Source organism: Podarcis bocagei (genome assembly GCF_964188305.1).
Source record: "Podarcis bocagei genome assembly, chromosome: 8".
In the NCBI taxonomy this organism is placed as follows: Eukaryota; Metazoa; Chordata; class Lepidosauria; order Squamata; family Lacertidae; genus Podarcis; species Podarcis bocagei.
This window is the reverse complement of record NC_138133.1, coordinates 92,805,150-92,823,550: the sequence shown is the minus strand read 5'-3', so window position 1 is coordinate 92,823,550 and position 18,401 is coordinate 92,805,150. Positions and strand designations below refer to the sequence as shown.

At 50.9% G+C, this 18,401-nt stretch overlaps 2 protein-coding genes and 1 long non-coding RNA gene across 4 annotated transcripts in view; 1 reads left to right on the top strand and 2 right to left on the bottom strand.

Moving 5' to 3' along the window:
* Nucleotides 1–18,401, bottom strand: part of LOC308593217 — a 285,688-nt gene that overhangs the window by 228,125 nt on the left and 39,162 nt on the right. The gene's annotated exons all lie outside the window — the stretch shown is intronic.
* Nucleotides 1–18,401, bottom strand: part of BOP1 (BOP1 ribosomal biogenesis factor) — a 65,008-nt gene that overhangs the window by 8,963 nt on the left and 37,644 nt on the right. The window lies entirely within an intron of this gene.
* SCX (scleraxis bHLH transcription factor) lies at nt 2,472–14,759 on the top strand. Of its 2 annotated transcripts, XM_081205243.1 has the most exons (3): nt 2,472–4,158; nt 7,691–7,764; nt 14,585–14,705. In XM_081205243.1, exons 1-2 carry the CDS (start codon nt 3,628–3,630, stop codon nt 7,736–7,738), a joined length of 579 nt encoding a protein of 192 aa, XP_081061369.1. In that variant the 5' UTR covers nt 2,472–3,627; the 3' UTR covers nt 7,739–7,764; nt 14,585–14,705. The 2 variants fall into 2 exon arrangements, with proteins under 2 accessions (XP_081061369.1, XP_081061370.1); XM_081205244.1 differs by lacking the exon at nt 7,691–7,764 and having other exon boundaries at nt 14,585–14,759.

The following is an 18,401-nucleotide window of genomic DNA, read 5'->3' as shown; positions in this document are numbered from 1 at the left end:
TGCATGCTCAGAGGCTGCACCATCTGGTTCCCATAAGCGCACACACAGGAAGCAACAAGTGGCTGGGGTGACGGTGGTGGAAGTGGGTGGTTAAGGGCCCCGGAAGAGAGAGAGAGAGAGAGGCTCCCCTGGTCTATCCACTCAGCACCCCTGGTCTCCCTTTCTAGGGTCCTGCCAGGAATTTTCCAGCCGGGAAGGTTTGGCTGGGCCTGGGGAGGAGGAGGAGGATGTCAGCTCCAAGGATGTCCAACTGACTCCCTTCCAAGGCATTCCCCCGGCATGACCAGGCTGCACGTGCAAAGAGCACTGCAGAGCCCCTCTGCGCACTGCGCCAGGGAGAAGTGTCTGGGGCGCTGCTGCCTTAGCCACAACACTGGCTGGTGATCCCAGCCGCACTCCTGGATTACACAGGCCTTGCAAGGAACAAACAGTTCATCCGTCCCCATGCCACCCCCTGCATTCCTCCTTGGCTAGCAGGCTGCCAGGTACATATTTTCTGCCTACCAGTTGCCTTTGGCGTGGAACCACTGGAAAGCCCCCCCCCCGAAGGTTCCAAGCACCCACACCAAGAGGGAAATAACTGGCCAGAGCAGCATCCTGCTCTGGTGTCAACCTCAGGTCTCAGCTCCCACTTATTTAAGTTTTGGTAAAAGCAAGCTTCGGTCCCCCACGGCTTTGCCAATGCCGTGTGCCTGAAGGGCTTCAAGCTTCTCTTGCAAAGTCCTCAGAAACACAATGGCGGGTTGAGCAGAATCCTGACCTTGCCCCTCCTCTTGGTGCAGAATTTTGAGCCTTTTCTTTTCAACTGGGGAAGAGGCCAAACTGGCCTGCCAGGAGGGGGCTGAGAAGGGCTGGGGGTGCCTAGTGAATCTGCTGCTGTTGCCACCACCAAGGTTGGGGCAAGATGATCAACATCCCCTTCCTTGCGGGTGCCTTGCTTGGATTTCAAGCGCCAGCCAAGAGCTGCTCCAGGGGAGAGTTTTCCCTCCTCTGTGGAAGCAGCCAGTAGCCATCCATCCATCCCCTCCCTCCGCCTCCCGTGTAGTTAACACATCAGCCTGAGCGCTTACTCACAAAGGAGGCTGCAGCCCTCCCCCCCCTTGCCATAGTCCTCCCCCCACTCCACAAGGAGCTGCCGTCACTCAGCCACACGTCTGGAAGTTGCTCTTGGAACAGCCCAGGCATTCCTCGGTGTGCATTCCTGGCAAGGAAAAGGATTCTTTTCCCAGTAGCACTTTCTTGAAAATAGCTGGTCCACGTGGAGGAAGGGGGAAGGGGGAGAAGAGAGGGACAGGGGGAAAGGCAGTGGAGGGATGTGGAACTGGGGGGTGGAGAGGGAAGAGGAAGGGGTGCCCCCCGCCACACACCGGACTGCTCAGATCTCCCCCCCCCCTTTATGGAGACCCAGTGTTTCTTCATCTTCTTAGGAAGGAAGTGGAAGCGTCAATAGGTGGCAAGGAGGGCAACCTGGTCACTAGGCTCCACCCCCCCCCCCAAAAAAAACCCAGGCAGCTACCCTGCGCTCTGCCTTCCCATGAATGGGCTGATCTGGGAGAAGGAGGGTTGAGAAGAGCCTTGCTGCTCTCAGGCAGAAGAGGAGGTATATCAAACCTGGTTATTCCAGACTACTCCTGCTGGCCACCCACTTATGAAAAGGGCTATTTTTTATGTGCTACGTTGGTTATCCTCTTGGCTGTGTAAAGCAAAATACGGATGGGAAGGGAGGCCGAATCCTGGGGGTGTCTAGCCAGCTAGGCAAGGGAGAAAAGTCAGCCTGGCATCCTGGTCTCTTCTTGCGCATTTATCCCCCGCCCCCAAATCTCCTGGCTTCTGAGCTTCTGCAGAGAAACAGCCAGGAGGAGCCCCATTGTGCTGCACCTCAGTGAAGGCTTTACTCTGCCTCCACCCATTTGGGAGAAAAACTATTGGGTATGTAGCTGAGTATTTGACTAAACTGTGGGAGGCAGTGGAAGACAGAAGTGCCTGGCGTGCTCTGGTCCAGGGGGTCACGAAGAGTCGGACACGACTAAACGACTAAACAACAACATGTAGCTGAGTGGCAGAAAGTCCCAGGCTCAAAAGCCCTGGTATCTCCAGAGGGCAGGTGCTGGCAAAGGCCTTTTGCTGAAAGAGACATGCTGCCAGTCAGAGCCAGGCAATATTGGGCCATATATGGACCAAATAGTCCGGCTCATTCCAAGGAACCATCTGTATGCATAAGCGCCACAGGAGAGAAAGCTCAGGGTGGGGCCACAAAGGCAAAAGAAAGGAGTGGTGTGCTGCTTGCCTTAGCTTAGGGCAGGCTTTCCCAAACTTGGGTCTCCGGCTGTTTCTGGACTACAACTCCCATCATCCTTAGCTGGCAGGAGCAGTGGTCAGGGATGATGGGAGCTGTAGCCCAAAAACAGCCAGAGACCCAAGTTTGGGAAAGCCTGGCTTAGGGTATCAGGCATTAGGAGTGTGGCTGGATGCCCTCATAAGGTGGAAAGGCAAGTGCTGCTCCGTGGGTCCTGGGGGGCTCTGAAAAGGCAGGCATCCGGGCGAGAAAGAGGAGAGGGAGCTGCCTCTAATGCTTCTCCAGAGCAGACCTGGTGGAAGCAGGAGGGCTTCTCCTTCCTGCTGTGCTCCATTAGCAGCAGGATCGATTTGGTTCTGCTTGGTGGGAAGTGACTAGGGAAGAGAGACTGGACTGCTCTTTGTTCTTCACTTCTCTCCAGGAATGACTAATGTCCAAACTGGCTCAGCTTCGTCCCCAAGTGGGCTTTCTTCCGAGGGGGAGGGAAAGCCCCTTGCCAGGGGGTCTAGCTTGGCTCCCCTTCATCTTCCACCTCTGCTCCAGCATTTGCTCTCTTGGGCTTGTGGCGGCTTCTGAGCAACCAAATGGAGACATTTGCGCCCTCCCCCCAATCCAAACCCCCATCCTTTCAAGACAAGAGAGCAGTCACCATGCGCTTCACACCCCATCCTTTCAAATAATACGATGTGCAGGGCTAGACGTCTCCAAGTTACTCTAGTCTGAGCGCACGATAGCAGCGGAAGAATTTTTATGGACAAAGACCTCTGTGGTCTCTACCCCACAAGCACATCTGCCAGGCTGGGAGTCTGGGGTCCTGGAGGCAGCAACAGGTGAAGCCCACACAGGGCTCCCCTTCTCCCCACAGCCTCCGGCCACCGGCTGACAACCCCCCCTCCATCCCAAACGGAAAAAGAAGGAATGCTCAGGTAGGCGTGAAACTGCTGCAAGCAGAGCAAGAGGAGGAGAGGGGAAGGAGGGGCTTGTCTGACAGACCACTCACTGGTGCTATAAAATGCTCTCTGGCTCCTGCCACACTCCAAAAGCAGCTTTAAGCGCATGCAAGCACGCACACACACGTGTGCAAAGAGGAGACACCAGCTGCGCAGTGTGTGACCACGGAGCTTAACTCCTTCTCAGCTAGGAGAGGAGCCAGAGAAAGTGGATGAAAACCACCGGCAAGGCGTCAGGGGGAAGGAGTTTCTGGGAGCTGCCTGCCCACCTCTTCCTTGCACTGCGCAGAACTACGAAAGGATGAGAGAGCAGAGGTAACAGGGCAGCAGGTCCACAAGGAGGAAGCCACCCCCCAACTCTCTTCTCACGACCTCCTAGCCATGTCCTCCTTTGCCATGCTGCGCTCAGCCCCCAGCCGCTTCCTCTACCCGGATATCAGCATGCTCTCGGAGGACGAGGAGGATGGGAGCGAGAGCTCGGGGTCCGAGGACAAGCCCTACCACCTGGACGCCGGCGGGTACGGACTCAAGAGCAGCAAGCGCCGCAGCAAGAAGGCAAACCGGATCAACAGGGAGCCCCGGCAGCGCCACACGGCCAACGCGCGGGAGCGGGACCGCACCAACAGCGTCAACACGGCTTTCACCGCCCTGAGGACACTCATCCCCACCGAGCCGGCCGACAGGAAGCTCTCCAAGATCGAGACGCTCCGCCTGGCCTCCAGCTACATCTCACACCTGGGCAACGTCCTCCTGGTGGGGGACGCGTGTGGAGATGGGCAGCCGTGCCACACCACGCCAGCCTTCTTCCACCACAGCAGCAGCAGCAGCAGCAGTAGTCCCCCCATGAGGGAGAGCGAAAACTCCCAGCCCAAACAGATCTGCACTTTCTGCCTCAGCAACCAGAGGAAGATGGTAAGTCCTGGGCTCTCCTGGCTTGCAGGGGGGGCGGAGGGGGTGGAAGGAGCACAAAGAAACTGCAGGTTAAGACGATTCTGGGGTGCGGGAAGGAACAGTCAGCGCTGCTGCCAAAGTGGATTCTGGGAGACTTCATTTCCAGAGGGAATTATTAAACTTCTCTCATAAGCAGGCCCAAGAGAGATGGTGCTTGGAAAGGACTGGGAGGGGAGCTGATAAGTGCAAGGAAAGCAGGGGAAACAGGGCAGCTCAAGAGACCAGGGAGAAGCCAGAGGTGTTGGCGAAGGGGCCCAGAGAATAAACACCCTCACCAAGACCCCGAGGTCACACTTGGTTTGCACATCACAAATGGCAAGCCAGCACTGGGGGGGGGGGGGTGTGTGGCTTTCTGAAGGGCATCTGTCCGAGGCAACACCTACTTCGCCGCAGTGCTTGAGAGGGTTGGGTAAACATGTCTCTGTCCAGAGAATGAGTGGCTTGAGCTCCTTGGTGAGTCTGGGGTAGAGAGAAGGAACACCTCCCTCCACTCCCCAGCCCTGAGCAACGGCAACTCGGCTGTCCTGCACCAATCCTCAGCTACCACCCAGTTTCGCCGCCACTTCTTCAGTCTGGGAATGAGTCTGGGGGAAATGCCCAAGATGAAGAGCTAGAAGGGGCTTCCAAGGAAGGAGGGAAGCATTTTAAGTCACTGCCTGTCCACCCGTCACTTCCCTCTTTCATCTCCTTAGCTTTTCTCTCCCCAGTGAGCAACCACCTTGCCTGCCCCTTCCCACCTTCGTCCCAGGCATGGGGGTTTCCTTCCCACCTTCGTCCCAGGCATGGGGGTTTGGGCTGCTTGAGATTCCTCCTCTACTTCAACCCAGCCAAGTTATGGGCAGCAAGCACAGCTCACCTGGCCCTCCCGCGAGATCCCCCACCATCTTTGCCCCTCATCCTCCGTACTGCTCCTCTCGTAAACCAAGGGGGGGGGGAGTCTCTCTGTAGAGGAGAAACCAGCCCCCCTTAGTGTAGCTGTAAGCTTACTTTTGTCTTCTTATGCAGTGGCTGGATTTGCAGTCTGTTCCGTCATGAGCACTATTGCCTGCTTAGCAGGAGATATATCCTCACCCCCCAAAAAAAGTTTAGGTTGGGAGGTTGAGACACCTCCACCTCGTCCCATTCTGATCTTTACTCAGCCCTGAAGTGTAATAGGAATCCTGAGGCAAGCTGCTTTCAGTCTCAACTGCCTCGGAGGGCTGTTGTGAAAATAAAATTAGGATAGTAAGGAAAAAAGCCAGAACAATGGTCCTTTCCAGAATGCAGAGGGTCTCCAGCCCCCCCCAATCCTACTCCCCACCCCCCGAAAAACATATCCATTGGATATGCAACAGCTGTACGTTGGTCTCTTATTAAGCAGGTTAGTTTAACAAGTGCCCCAGCAATTTCCATTTGAACAACAGGGAAAAATTAATCCAAAAGGGAGTTTTAACACACTCCAGCAGAAAGGACTATTTTGACTGTGTTTTAACAAGGAATATCCTTTCAGCTAGCATGAAAGCAAACAACCTGGAAAATCGCCTAGCAATCTTTTTGTGCTGTTGACCCCCTTAGAAGATGATGGTTCTAGTTTTAAAACCCCACATTTGAAACCTGTGGTTAATTTATTTTATCAGATTATTGGTTTGGACTTCCAAGCTACTGGGAACTGGCTGCATTTTAGTCTGAAATCTTGGGGGGTGGGAGAGAGAGAGAGAGAGAGAGAGAGAGAGAGAGAGCGAAAGAGAGAGAGATAGAGAGAGAGAAAGAAAGAAAGAAAGAAAGAAAGAAAGAAAGAAAGAAAGAAAGAAAGAAAGAAATTCCTTACTCACACTAATTGCATAATGGAACTTGTTGGGAACTGCAGTGTGTCCACATTTGGAAACTCTGAAGAGAAGACAGAAAATGGGCCAGCAAAACAACCTGGTTGTTGGCATGGGCCATTAATAATAATAATAATAATAATAATAATAATAATAATAATAATAATAATAATAATAATTGCTGATGAAGCCTTCACCTTGTAGCTGTTTTCTGCGTTGTGTGGAGAGGGGGAAGTAGGTAACATGGAGCATGAAAACTGATAAAGCCACTGGCAACGCAGAAAGAGAAGTGACTCCTTAGCAGTCAGGATCATCAAATGAAATTGGCTAGAAGCAGGTTCAGGACTAACAAATAGTGACCCGCAGAGTTCCTTGCCAACAGCTACTGGCATGACCATTGTTTTAAGAGGGAGGCTACCCACGGCTGACAGGCTGGAGGCATCAGGTGCTGGGGACCAAATCCAGAGAGTGGCCACCAGTATGGCTTGCCTGTGAGCATACCAGTTAGAGAGCTGGGGGCTAAGCAAAGCCCCCTGTGGCAGCGAGGTCGCCCTGTGCATTTGCTATTTCCAGCCCCGGCAGGAGAGGGCCACGCAGACCACGCACTGCAATGCATCTGGAAGCATTCCCAAAGGCAACCTCCTTCCCGTCCCCAAATCTCTCTTGGTTCAGACACACCACTCTGGCCTCTTCTTGCGCCCAGTTACAAAACCTCAACTGCAGTTAAGGTGTGATGAAGCTCTTAAATACTCAGTAAATAAAAACGTTTATGGCATATGGAAAAATGGGGGAAGAGGAAAAAGGATAAAAATCCAATCCTGGCCGTTCAGGCTGCTTCACCTCAGCCCTTTATTTACAGAGAAGAACCAACTGACTGAGGTGCTGCACATCTGCAACCGTCCCAAAGAAAAGGGGAAAGTTCTGGGCTTGTGTGCGTGTGTAGACAAAGCGCCCCACACAGCCTTTGTTTTCCTATCAGAGTAAAAGAGGCAGGGAGTCCAAGGAGCCCCAAGTGCCAAGACGGCTCCATCCACCTAAATATCGGACTCCAGCTGCTCTGGGTAGAACCGCAGGCACCCCCTGGACGGTCCATTCCACCTTCACCCTCCCAGAAAGACAGCGCAAAGGGGGCAGTTCTCCTTTCTGCAAACTCTCAGCCCATGAGGGGCAGAAAAGGAAGGGCAGCTGACAAGCGTGACTTTGCTGTGCAGACCATACATGGGATAGGCAAGGAAGTTGGTACATAGAAGGGTGGGGCTCAGATCCCTTAGGCTGCTGAGCAAAGCAGCATGAGCAAGAATGACAGGGGCAGAGGGGGAAAGGCAGGCAGGCTGCTATGCCAGCTGGGACCTCTGCTCCTTTGACCCCCTCGTCTTGCATGCCCTCAGCTGTCTAGGGCACAAGGCTTGGCAACTGCCACATTCCAGCCAAGTTCTTCCTAACTGAAATGGTGTGTCATAAACAGATCCCCCAACTGATCTAAATGGTGTGAAGGAAGGAAGGAAGGAAGGAAGGAAGGAAGGAAGGAAGGAAGGAAGGAAGGAAGGAAGGTTTAGGACACTGCAAAACAAACATCTTTGCTATTTGTGGGGCACTGACAGAGAACACACTGCTTAAAAAGCAAGCTGTTTTTTAAAAAGTGGTATAGCCCTGAATTCGCAGTGTAATTTCCAAATTGCTTTCACTCTCAGAGTTGCTGTCTTTGGGCTGAAATTGTTGAGAGAAGATTGTGCCTCTGAGACCCGTTATCATGCAAATTTAAAAGGTGCGTAAATCTACTTATTGGTCTATTTGATGAGCTCTTGGCTTCCGCATTTCAGAATGAACAAATTCCTACACCCCACGAACCCAAAGCTGAGAGTTCAAAATGCCCAAGCTAAGGGGATTTGAGCATGTGGTGAGGGCAGGGGCACAGCTTCTTAGCAGCCAAATTCTTAAGGCTTCTTGGGGCAGAAAGCACAGAGCAGCAGCATCAAAGCTGTTCCAAAAAGCTCAGCCCACTCCAGCCTATGTGCAGATCCCCACATAAAGCAATGTAGAACAAGGGGAAGAAAAAGCAAGGAGCAACTTGCTTTCACGAGGGTGTTGGCGGAAGAATGCTCTTGACATTCTGGGGGAGCAGCATGTTGCATAGGTGGGCATGCATGTGGCACATGGGAACAGAGAGGCCTCCCGACTCAGTCAAGGAACTCTGGAGGAAGCTGGGGAAAGGCACCTTCTTGAGTTTCAGCAGCGTGAAAAGGGAGATTTGCAACAGAAACTAAATCTGTAAACTTATCTGTGAGGCAGGGGGACTTCAAAAGGTCATGGCAGAGGAGGGGGAGATACAGGTCAGGAACAGTGACCATCTCTAGCACCCCACTGGCTTTTGCCTTAATACTTTGCCAAACATTTCCTGTGCAGAGCAAACCTCCTTCTACTATTATCAACTGATCTGCTAAACACAAGCTTGCCCCATTGCAACAGCCTAGTTATGGCGGTGCAAGAACTCATTTCTCCACTCTTCTAAAAAGAGACCGAGTGGCATTTCTTTGCTTATCAATTAATTCAATCTGAAATAAACAAACAATGATTAAGATAGGATTCTGAAAATACTCCCCCTCAATTTAAAAACAAAAAAAACAAAAAGCTGGGAGAATTGAGGAATGTCCCTATGGAGTCGTGCAGAGGTTGAGTGTAATTTATTTGCAATTAATGACGGGAAGAAGGGAAATGCTGAGAAGCAGCCTGGGAGGAAGGCTTTTGATTCTCCCTGCTGTAGGGATGCTCAAATGCTATGCAAAGGAATCAAAAGTGGAGAGAATGCCCTCAATTTGTACTCTTATGGGCATTTTACTGCTGACACTGTTGATACCGCCACATTCCTGTGAGATCTGCCTATGTCCGACCCAGCAAGTCGCCTGTTTTTCACTGGGGATGCCTGAAAAGTTAAAGGTAGCAGCACAGACACAACGGGGAAGAGTAGCCTCATCCGTGGCAGCGTCTCCCGTCTCCCTAAGTCAGAGACTGCTGCCCTCTTTCTTCTTCTTTGCATGGAGAGAAAAGCGAAGGAGCAGTTTCTTAATCCCACTGAATTGCTTTCTTGCTGCCCTGAGCGTGGGTGGAGATGGCGGCTGCTAGTTGAGAAGATGGATGCGAAGACACCAAGTGGCTTTTTGGTGTCTTTGCTTTGTGGAACAGAAGCAGCAGCAGCCTGAGACTCACTGCCTGCCTGGGCCAGTATGGTCCACTCTGGTTGGCAGTGGCTTCTCAGAATCTGGAGGGGGTGGTAGGGCTCCCTTCTCCATCCCCTCCTATCTAACCTTTTTACTTGGAGATGCCCGTAAGGTTTGGAACCTGGAGCCTTCTCCATACATGGTGCTGTACCACCGAGCTCCAGTTTCCCACCCACCCACCCCGAAGGAAGGGGAAAGAGCATGTTAGAAGCGTGGCAGGGGCACTGACAGGAGCCAAGACTTATAGAGGCTGGTTCAAAGAAAGGCCAAGTCCTCCCCTTTGTCCCGCTGGCTCCTTCCACTTGTGTCCCCTATGCAGTCCAGCCTTGCCAATACTTTCCTGGGGCAAACTGCCCTTTGACCTGATCTCCAGGGATCCACCTTCCAGCCCACCGTTGCTGCTGCCTCTCCCATCATGCCAACTAGGGACGACTGACGGAGGGGAAGCGCAGGCAGATACACTAGGAATGGAACAGCCCTACACTTGCCATGTGCACGTCCCCACGCCGCTGCTCCCCCTTCACACAGAGCTGCTCTCCTGCTGTGAAGAAACACAGCTGGCAGCTACCTGTGATTTTAGAGAACCACCACCTCTTTCACTGGCTGTGGCAGCTGCCACTTGCCCCAACATGCATCAATGCAGGAGTGGACCACAGGTGTGCGTGGTCCAGCATCCTGTTCCCCACAGTGGCCAGAGGGTTTTTAAGAGCATTTTATTTATTTATTTCTAAAGTGCACGCCCTGTGCCTTCAGTGCCAGTCGCCATGCCTAGGGAGGCTTATAAACCAGTCCCCAAGGAGGAGGTGAGCTTGTCCACCCTGAACCTCCCACCAATTGGCTGACCTGATCCATGGAAAGCAGAGGGTAGAAAGCTCTGAGAGAGGGGGGGGCGCCCTGCATGTGTTACTGGGAATGGATTGCTAAATTGAAGGCTGCGGCTAGGTCTATTTAGCTGCACTCAAGTAATGGCACGTTCATCAATAAGGCAATGAAGTAGAGCAAACTGTAATGGCGTGGGTCGCCATTTTGAAGCATCCTTTCAAAATGTTTGATAAACGCGCTGAGGCACTGCCTGCTGGCCAGAGCAAAAATGTGGGGTGTTTTTGTACTGGCCACACATGCAAAATGTGGCATCTGCATCAAGCATGAGGGGCACCCGTACCTGTCTCTTGCCATTTCAAATGGTGTTGTGGTTTGGGGGTTTTTTTCTTAGTAGAGGGGCTGGGGGTGTTGTGGTTTGGGTTTTTTTTTCTTAGTAGAGGGGCTGGGTTCTCCCCAGCAAACTGGCACGACTGCTGTTGAAGTTGCTGTCCCAAGTTCATAGAGATAGTCGGGTGGTGGGGAGATTGGTGTCAACACAAGGCTGTAATGCCACGTTGCCCCTCATTTCAGAGATACAAACAGGCTTTTTAGTTGTATTTTTATGCCACCCAATTAACCATGCCCCTTGGGCAGTCCACAGATTTTTAAAAATCAACAAAACACAAAGCAGAAAGAACTGGCCCCCAAAGCCATTATGCAAGCAGTACTCCTTGAGGCACTTTTCAGCAGCAAAAAGTGCAAGCGCAGCCTTCGAAGCAATTAAACTGGGCTGCTTTTTCCTTGCCACCTGATCTGACCTTTGCCTTTTTTGAGCCACAACATCTTTCTGCAACAATAATGGCTATTTACGAAAAAGGAGATTGGGGTGTTGGGGAGAGATAAAGTATTGGGGCTTCTCGGAATGCAAAGAGCAGTTTGTGGGCTGTAGCCGGACAGGATGCCTTGACTGCCTTTTGGCTGTCCCTGGTTCCCTGAGAGGAGGCTGGGGGACGGGAAGAGTCTCTTTCTCTTTGGCGATCTCTCGTAGTTGAGTAAGATTGTCTTCCATAAGCATGGTTTTAACAGCGAGTCCTTAAGTGACTGTGGAGGCCAGTTTTGGATCCACACTTCCTTCCACAGTGGGGACATAGGTTTCCAGGTGGGAGCTGATCACGGTGTGGATTTACCTCTTAGCACGTTTCTCCCTTGCGGCCTGAGTTCGAGTGTCTTCAAAGTCTATGAAACCTTTGGTAAAGGCTGTTCTCCAACTGGAGCGCTCGCAGGCTAGTGTTTCCCAGTTGTCAGTGTTTATATTACATTTTTAAAGATTTGCCTTGAGACACTCTTTAAACCTCTTTTGTTGACCACCAGCATTACGCTTTCCATTTTTAAGTTCAGAATAGAGTAGTTGCTTTGGAAGACGATCATCAGGCATCCGCACAACATGACCAGTCCAACGGAGTTGATGTTGAAGAATCATTGCTTCAACACTGGTGAAGTCAATGGAAGCAAGCGCAGTTGGCTTGCTGAGGACTCCCCCAGCAAAGAACTGCGCTGTAACACCCCCCCCAGCAGCTGTTTCTTTAAGAGCAGGAAAAGGCTGCCACTTTGAAGTCCCAGCTCAGCAGGGGGCTAAGTGGACTCAAAAGCTATAGAGGCAGCCTCACCTCCTAAGGTCTATGGGGGTCAGGCATTCAGGACAGGGAAGGGGGGAGGAGGGGGGGAGAGAAACAGCAAGACAGTGCTGCCCTCGCCCCCCAGGCAGAGTGGGAGCTGCAAGAAAAGTCCAGGTCAGAAGTGAAAAGCAGGTTCCTATGTAATGCTAATGTCTCAACAAGTGAATCCGATCTGCAAAAACTGTACAGTAACTTGAAAAAAGACACATTGCATATACTTTTGCAAACCAAGAAATCTTTAATAAAAATATATTAAAAGAAGAAGTGAAAAGCAGGGACAGAATAAGCAGCAAGCTTCCTGAAGATATAAAATAACTTTTTCACTGCCTCTTCAAATTCAGGTGTGACTGGAGCCACCAGGGAGCCAATTCCTTGAGCTCCACTCGCAGGAGGCCACTCTGAGAAACAGGGAAAGTGCCACGTGGGAATTCTCACTCATGTTAGTGATAGAAAAAGCAAAGCTTAACTAATATGATGTGGAAAGGGAGAAATTGTGCAACAGGCAGCAGCTGCTTGCTTGACGCACTCAGCAAAAACCTTCCCCACCTCGTCCAAAGCAAGAACCTCTCCTGGAGGTTAGACGAAGCTCAGGAGCTCACTGTGGAAAGCCAGAAGTTAAAAGCATGAGCAAAGGCTGTTTGTGCCTGCTGCTCTGCCACGGTGAAGATGACCAGGGATGTGATTTTAAGAGCCAACTTCCCCATCTGGAACCCAAGGTGAACATCACACACAAGAGGCCCTCTGCCTTGTGCTTGCTAGCTCTCCATGGTGACGCTTCCTAGTCCACATAAACTCAAGGTGGATCAGGAGAGAGATAGGCAGCACTGCTGCTTAATGCTGGATAAAGGAGTCCTATTTGCACCTCCCACCCCCTGGCAAAATATTATGGGGTGATTTTGGTGACCACCTTTTTACTTGTGCTTACAAACTTTTGCAGATGAATGCCAGTTCATCAGAAGACCCCCTGTGACCTAAGAGTGCTACAGAACTGCCCCCCCCCGAAAATCCATTCGCTCTTAAGCTCCAGCCAGAGCACAGCGCATATTGGGGGGGGGGGCTGAAGCAAGCAGCACCTAGCCAGTTAAAAGGCAGAAGAAGCTACTCCAGGGTCCTTCTGTCCTCTGCCACCCTTTCTTCCAGTGGCGAGAGGGGGGGGGGACGGGACCTGGAGGCCGGCTGTGCTGCTCTCTGCTTGGGGCAAGGCAGCAGCTTGGAGGGGCCTTTCCTGCCCTCCTCCTCCCCCAAAGATGGGCCTGCTTTGCAATCCCCTTAATTTACTGTTCCTGCTTAACTTAATGGCAGCGGAAAGGCAAGGTGATAGGGGAAAAAAATATGAGGCGGGATTTTCCGAATCCCCATTTCCTCTCCAGACAGCAAGAGAGCTCCTGGGGCCTGAACATCTGGGAAATTTAATTTTACCATTTCTGCGCTCCCCCCTCCTCCCCCCATCTCCCCTTTAACAAAGGATGAGGTTGCCTGTTACGGGTGGCTGTGGCAGCCAGGAAGCCATGCCGGGGTGCAGCGTGTGGTGCTGGGGAGAGGCACCAGGCAGGCAGCGAGGGCAGCTCCTTGAGAAGCAGAGGCCTGACTCACAGCACTCCGCCAAAGCCCCAAGGAACCCCCCACTCTGCTTCAGCTGCTCGGCAGGCGACCCCAAACAACTCTGGGGGAATCTCGCAAGAGATAACACGTGCTCTGTGTAGAAGGGACCTGCTTCTCCGGGCACTGGGTCTACTCAGAGTCTAAAGCTGGCCCTTTCCCAAATGACGTAGTGTTGTGATCTATTCAGACCAAATTAGCCCTCCTGCGATCTGCATGCAGCAACTGAAACAGATCCCACTGATGGAAAAAGGGTTCCTCTGTTTTAGCTGCAGAAAGAGGGAGGCGAATGGAAGATGAAATTTTGCAGCAGGAAGCCAGATTTCAGCATCCACAGAAAAATGAGTGCCGTGTTGTGAGCTAGAATCACTGAAAAACATGAAGTAACTGTGGTTGTGCTGACCAAGGTCTTGGATGTATTTTAAACATTTTATTTTATAAAGTTGTTGTTCTTACAATCAAACAGTATATAAATTTTGTTAAACAAAGTAATAGTATAATAGCAGGAGAGGCTACATGGGAGAAACGTCCAGTGACTTGGGGTATGTGTGGAGGGAGGTACAGAATGTGCCCATTGGAAGCAAGGGGGGGGGGTTTGCAGGGCTAGAAAATGGCCCTGGCACAAATGAGTTTTGGCCCAGCCTCTCGCTGGGTAGAAACAAGTGAAAAGCAGGACGGGCCATACAGAACCATGTGGCACCGGCTCTGAACAAATGACACTGGCTGCCTGTTTGGTTCTGAGCCCCTTTCAAGCTGTTGAGGCTTCATTTTAAAGATTTTAATGGCTTGGGCCCAAATACCTGAAGCAGTGCCTCTTCCTATATCAGCCTGGAGGGTTTTCTAAAGAAAAACTTGTGATCCATCATGGGGACTGGTATAGTTGGGAGAATGGTGCCCATCTGTAAAATGGTGAAATGGTGCCCTTTGCACTGAGAAAGGCGCAAACATTGTTACCGTCTTAGTGCCAGGTTAAAACTTATTTTCCCAGGTTTGTTTGTTTTTAATTGGCGATTGCTTAACATGCTCTTCAGTTTCAGATGAAGTTATTTGTCTTTGATGATGTGTTTTATAGTTGGTTGTTGCACTGTTCGCTATTTCATGCTCCAGAACTAGTCCTGAAATCTGCGCAGATCGAGGGGCAGGTTATAAATATTTTTAATAAAGAGAGAAATAATGAGCAAAATCCCTTGTGCACCTGGCTGCTCTCTGGAGCTTTGGAACAGCCACACTTGCAGCTTGCGCTCCCAGGTGTGTTTGTCTAACTCTCTTCTTTTCCAACTCTGGCCCTCTGCAGAGTAAAGACCGAGACAGGAAGTCGGCGATTCGGAGTTAAATGATTATGGATTTAGGAAGGAGGAGGAGGAGGAGATTACGAGGGGAAAGATGGAAAAGCCACACGCGCAAAACAAAGACAGAATCTTCCGGCCTGTGCCTGGCTGCTGCTGCTGCCACTGGGAGCCCTGTGGTTCTACCCAAGATGAACTTACGGCAGCCCATCCCTGGGGAGAGACTGAGCACCCTCTTGCAAGCAAGAAAAGCAGGCTTTCATCTGCAAAGGAAAGCAGGACTCTGAATGCCTCTGCTCTGCAGTGCTGGGAGGCGAGAGAGCCGGGGACCCTTGGCGTGGCCACTGGGGCAACTGGAGAGGGGGGCTTTCCTGACCAGCAAGCAGAAGGACATGGACTTGCACACGGCAGAACAATCCTCACGGACCTGAATCCCGCTATAGGGAGGAGGAAGGCATGGTTCCCCGTGGGGGAGGCAAGAAGAATGACCACAGCGCAACCCCTGGACTTGCCTTCAAATCCATAGTTATGGGCCATCCTGTTCTCAGAACCTCGGGTGGGGTTACAATCAATACATGCTGGAGTTTCATGTCATTGATAATAATATAAATCCAACGTGTTTGTATAGTGAGAGAAGACTATGTCGTACTGACCGGATGAAAACTTCCTTTTAGGCTCATGCCATTTGGCCAACAGGGTCCTGGGTCTTGGCATTTCTAGATGAATTTAAGGAGTTGGGGGGGGCAACGCTTACTCCACTTCTGCAACATTTGTGTAGGTGTGTGAGGCGGGTGGGAGGCAACTCTGAGAAGGAGGCAAGAGGCCACTTGCCAGCACCTTGCCAGAACCATGGCCATCTTAAAACAAGAAGCACCGGGGGGGGGGGAGAAAGAGCTGCTGCCTCAGAGCGGAGCATCCTGGGGAAATAAATCAGGGAGGGAGGGAAATAAATCAAAAGTGGACAGCTAGACCCCAAAGCCAATCCTGAGGTTGGCAGCATCCAAGGTATGCCTTGCGTAGAGAAGAGAAGGCAAGAAGAGCCATCCCCGTGGCTATTGGCCATTGACAGCCTTACCCTCCTCCACGAACTACTACATCTTGTGGGAGGGAACTGCATTAGCCCTTTGCACCCTGCCCTTTGCTCAGCGCCAAAAGAGAAGGCAGAAGCACGTGGGGGCTCTGCCTGCAGGTAAGGCAGCAGCTGTGGGAGGCTGGGGGAAGAAGATGAAGCTCCTCCCAGGAGTCTCACAGAGATGTGAGCTTGTGGGCAAGCAAGAAAGGGTCACTGGACCCGAGCAAGGCATGGGATGCTAGAGTCAGAGGCATCCATGGAGGGTCAGGCTATCCATGCGAAAAGGGGGCAGACAAGGAACTGAGCTGCAACTAACTCAGATGACACCAAACTGGGAGGGGTGGCTAACACCCCAGAGGACAGGATCACACTTCAAAACGACCTTGACAGATTAGAGAACTGGGCCAAAACAAACAAGATGAATTTTAACAGGGAGAAATGTAAAGTATTGCACTTGGGCAAAAAAAATGAGAGGCACAAATACAAGATGGGTGGCACCTGGCTTGAGAGCAGTACATGTGAAAAGGATCTAGGAGTCTTGGTTGACCACAAACTTGACATGAGCCAACAGTGTGACGCGGCAGCTAAAAAAGCCAATGCAATTCTGGGCTGCATCTAGATCAAGGGAAGTAATAGTGCCACTGTATTCTGCTCTGGTCAGACCTCACCTGGAGTACTGTGTCCAGTTCTGGGCACCACAATTCAAGAAGGACACTGACAAACTGGAACGTGTCCAGAGGAGGGCAACCAAAATGGTCAAAGGCCTGGAAACGATGCCTTAGGAGGAACGGCTAAGGGAGCTGGGCATGTTTAGCCTGGAGAAGAGGAGGTTAAGGGGTGATATGATAGCCATGCTCAAATATATAAAAGTTTGTCACATAGAGGAGGGAGAAAGGTTGTTTTCTGCTGCTCCAGAGAAGCGGACACGGAGCAATGGATCCAAACTACAAGAAAGAAGATTCCACCTAAACATTAGGAAGAACTTCTTGACAGTAAGAGCTGTTCGACAGTGGAATTTGCTGCCCAGGAGTGTGGTGGAGTCTCCTTCTTTGGAGGTCTTTAAGCAGAGGCTTGGCAACCATATGTCAGGAGTGCTCTGGTGGTGTTTCCTGCTTGGCAGGGGGTTGGACTCGATGGCCCTTGTGGTCTATTCCAACTCTATGATTCTATGATTCTATTCTATGATTCTAACTTACGGGAGCACCCATCTGTCTCCTAAGAGGTCCACTTGCCATAGATCCCAGGAAGATTAAATAAAAGCATAGCATTATAAAAGCATAACATTCAATAGAATCATATAATTGTAGAGTTGGAAGGAACCACAAGGCTCATCTAGTCCAACGCCCTGCAATGCAGGAATTTTTCCCCCAATGCAGGGCTCAAACCTACAACCCTGAGATTAAGAGTCTTAGGCTATACTGACTGAGCTATCCCGCGGGATCAGATACAGGCCTACAGAGCTATCTAAACTACCTGCCACCCACCAAGCAGGCAGCAATGCTTAGGTGCCAAACAGCAGTGCTTTGAGCTGGTGGCGAACCTAGGAAACTGCCTTAGATTGAATCAGACAGCTGGGTCCATCTAACGCAGAGGCGTCTAGGGTTCCAGGCAAGCCCTACCTGGAGATGCCACTGTGGACTGAACCAGGGACCTTCTGCATGCCAAGCAGGTGATCTGCCACTGAGCTGTGGCCCTCTTCAAATGGGGCTCTTCCATCAGAGGAAGAACAGATGCTCACATACTTTTAACAACAGCAAGGATTCAAACCTAAACAAAAGCTGTTTTTCCAAACATGGACAGAATTAATTTGCCTGCTGAGCTCAGAGTTATTAAGGGATGTTATAGAAACCCACAAAGCATGGTGCGAATTTATACAATATCTGCCTATTAGTGACGACCTCAAATCTAGCTTGCAGGCAGCAGATGACTATGAGAAGGAGCAACTAAGGTAAGCCTGGAACCTCCAAAGTCCTTTGGTGTCCCTAAAAATCCGCCCCCCCCGCCCCCAAGAGGAATACTCTATTCAATAGTATCAAGTGGTGAGAATTCTCACCAGCAAGCCAGAACTTTTACATAACTAGAGTAAGAGAGGAATATTGAACAATAAAAGAGGTTTATTCTGAGAAAAATGGAACAAAACCAAACACTTTAAGGAAATAAACACAAAAACAGCCATGTTCATAGCCAAAATTCTTATTTGGTTGTAGAGGGAAATGCTATGCCAGAACAAAAATATTATTATTTTATCGCGGTTGTGACTAGGAATTTCTAGTTAACACAGAGCATAAACAAAGCTTTCTGTCACATACTGCATCATCCAAATTAGATTCTCCATGCATGCTGCACCCTTAAAAAATGGAACACACCTCCTTAATTCAAAGGAGAGAAACTTCTAGTTTCAGGTCCTCTTAAGTCAATGACTTTGAACAACTAAAAAACGTTCAAGGGGAATAATGAGGCAAGTGCAAGACCCCCTGGAGAAAGTGGCAACTTACTTCCTCGTAGGAGGTGGTCAACATTTAGCAGAGGAAGTTTCCACCGGATGGCAATAAGAAGAGCCTGGCTGCTGGGTCAGGCCAATGGCCCATCTGGTCGAGCTCCCTGTTCTCCCAGTGGCCAGCCAGATGCCGATAAGGGAAACGCTCAAGGCACAAGAGCTTCCAGCAAGAGGTATTCAGAAGTATTACTGCTTCTGCTTCTGAAGGCAGAGCACAGCCACCCTCCAGTCCATGGTTATCCTTCTTCATGGTCAT

Coding starts and splice junctions, on each gene's coding strand:
- SCX (XM_081205243.1), top strand. CDS start 3,628: ATGTCCTCCTTTGCCATGCTGCGCTCAGCCCCCAGCCGCTTCCTCTAC. Junction 4,159..7,690: donor TCAGCAACCAGAGGAAGATG/GTAAGTCCTGGG, acceptor TTTCACTCTCAG/AGTTGCTGTCTTTGGGCTGA.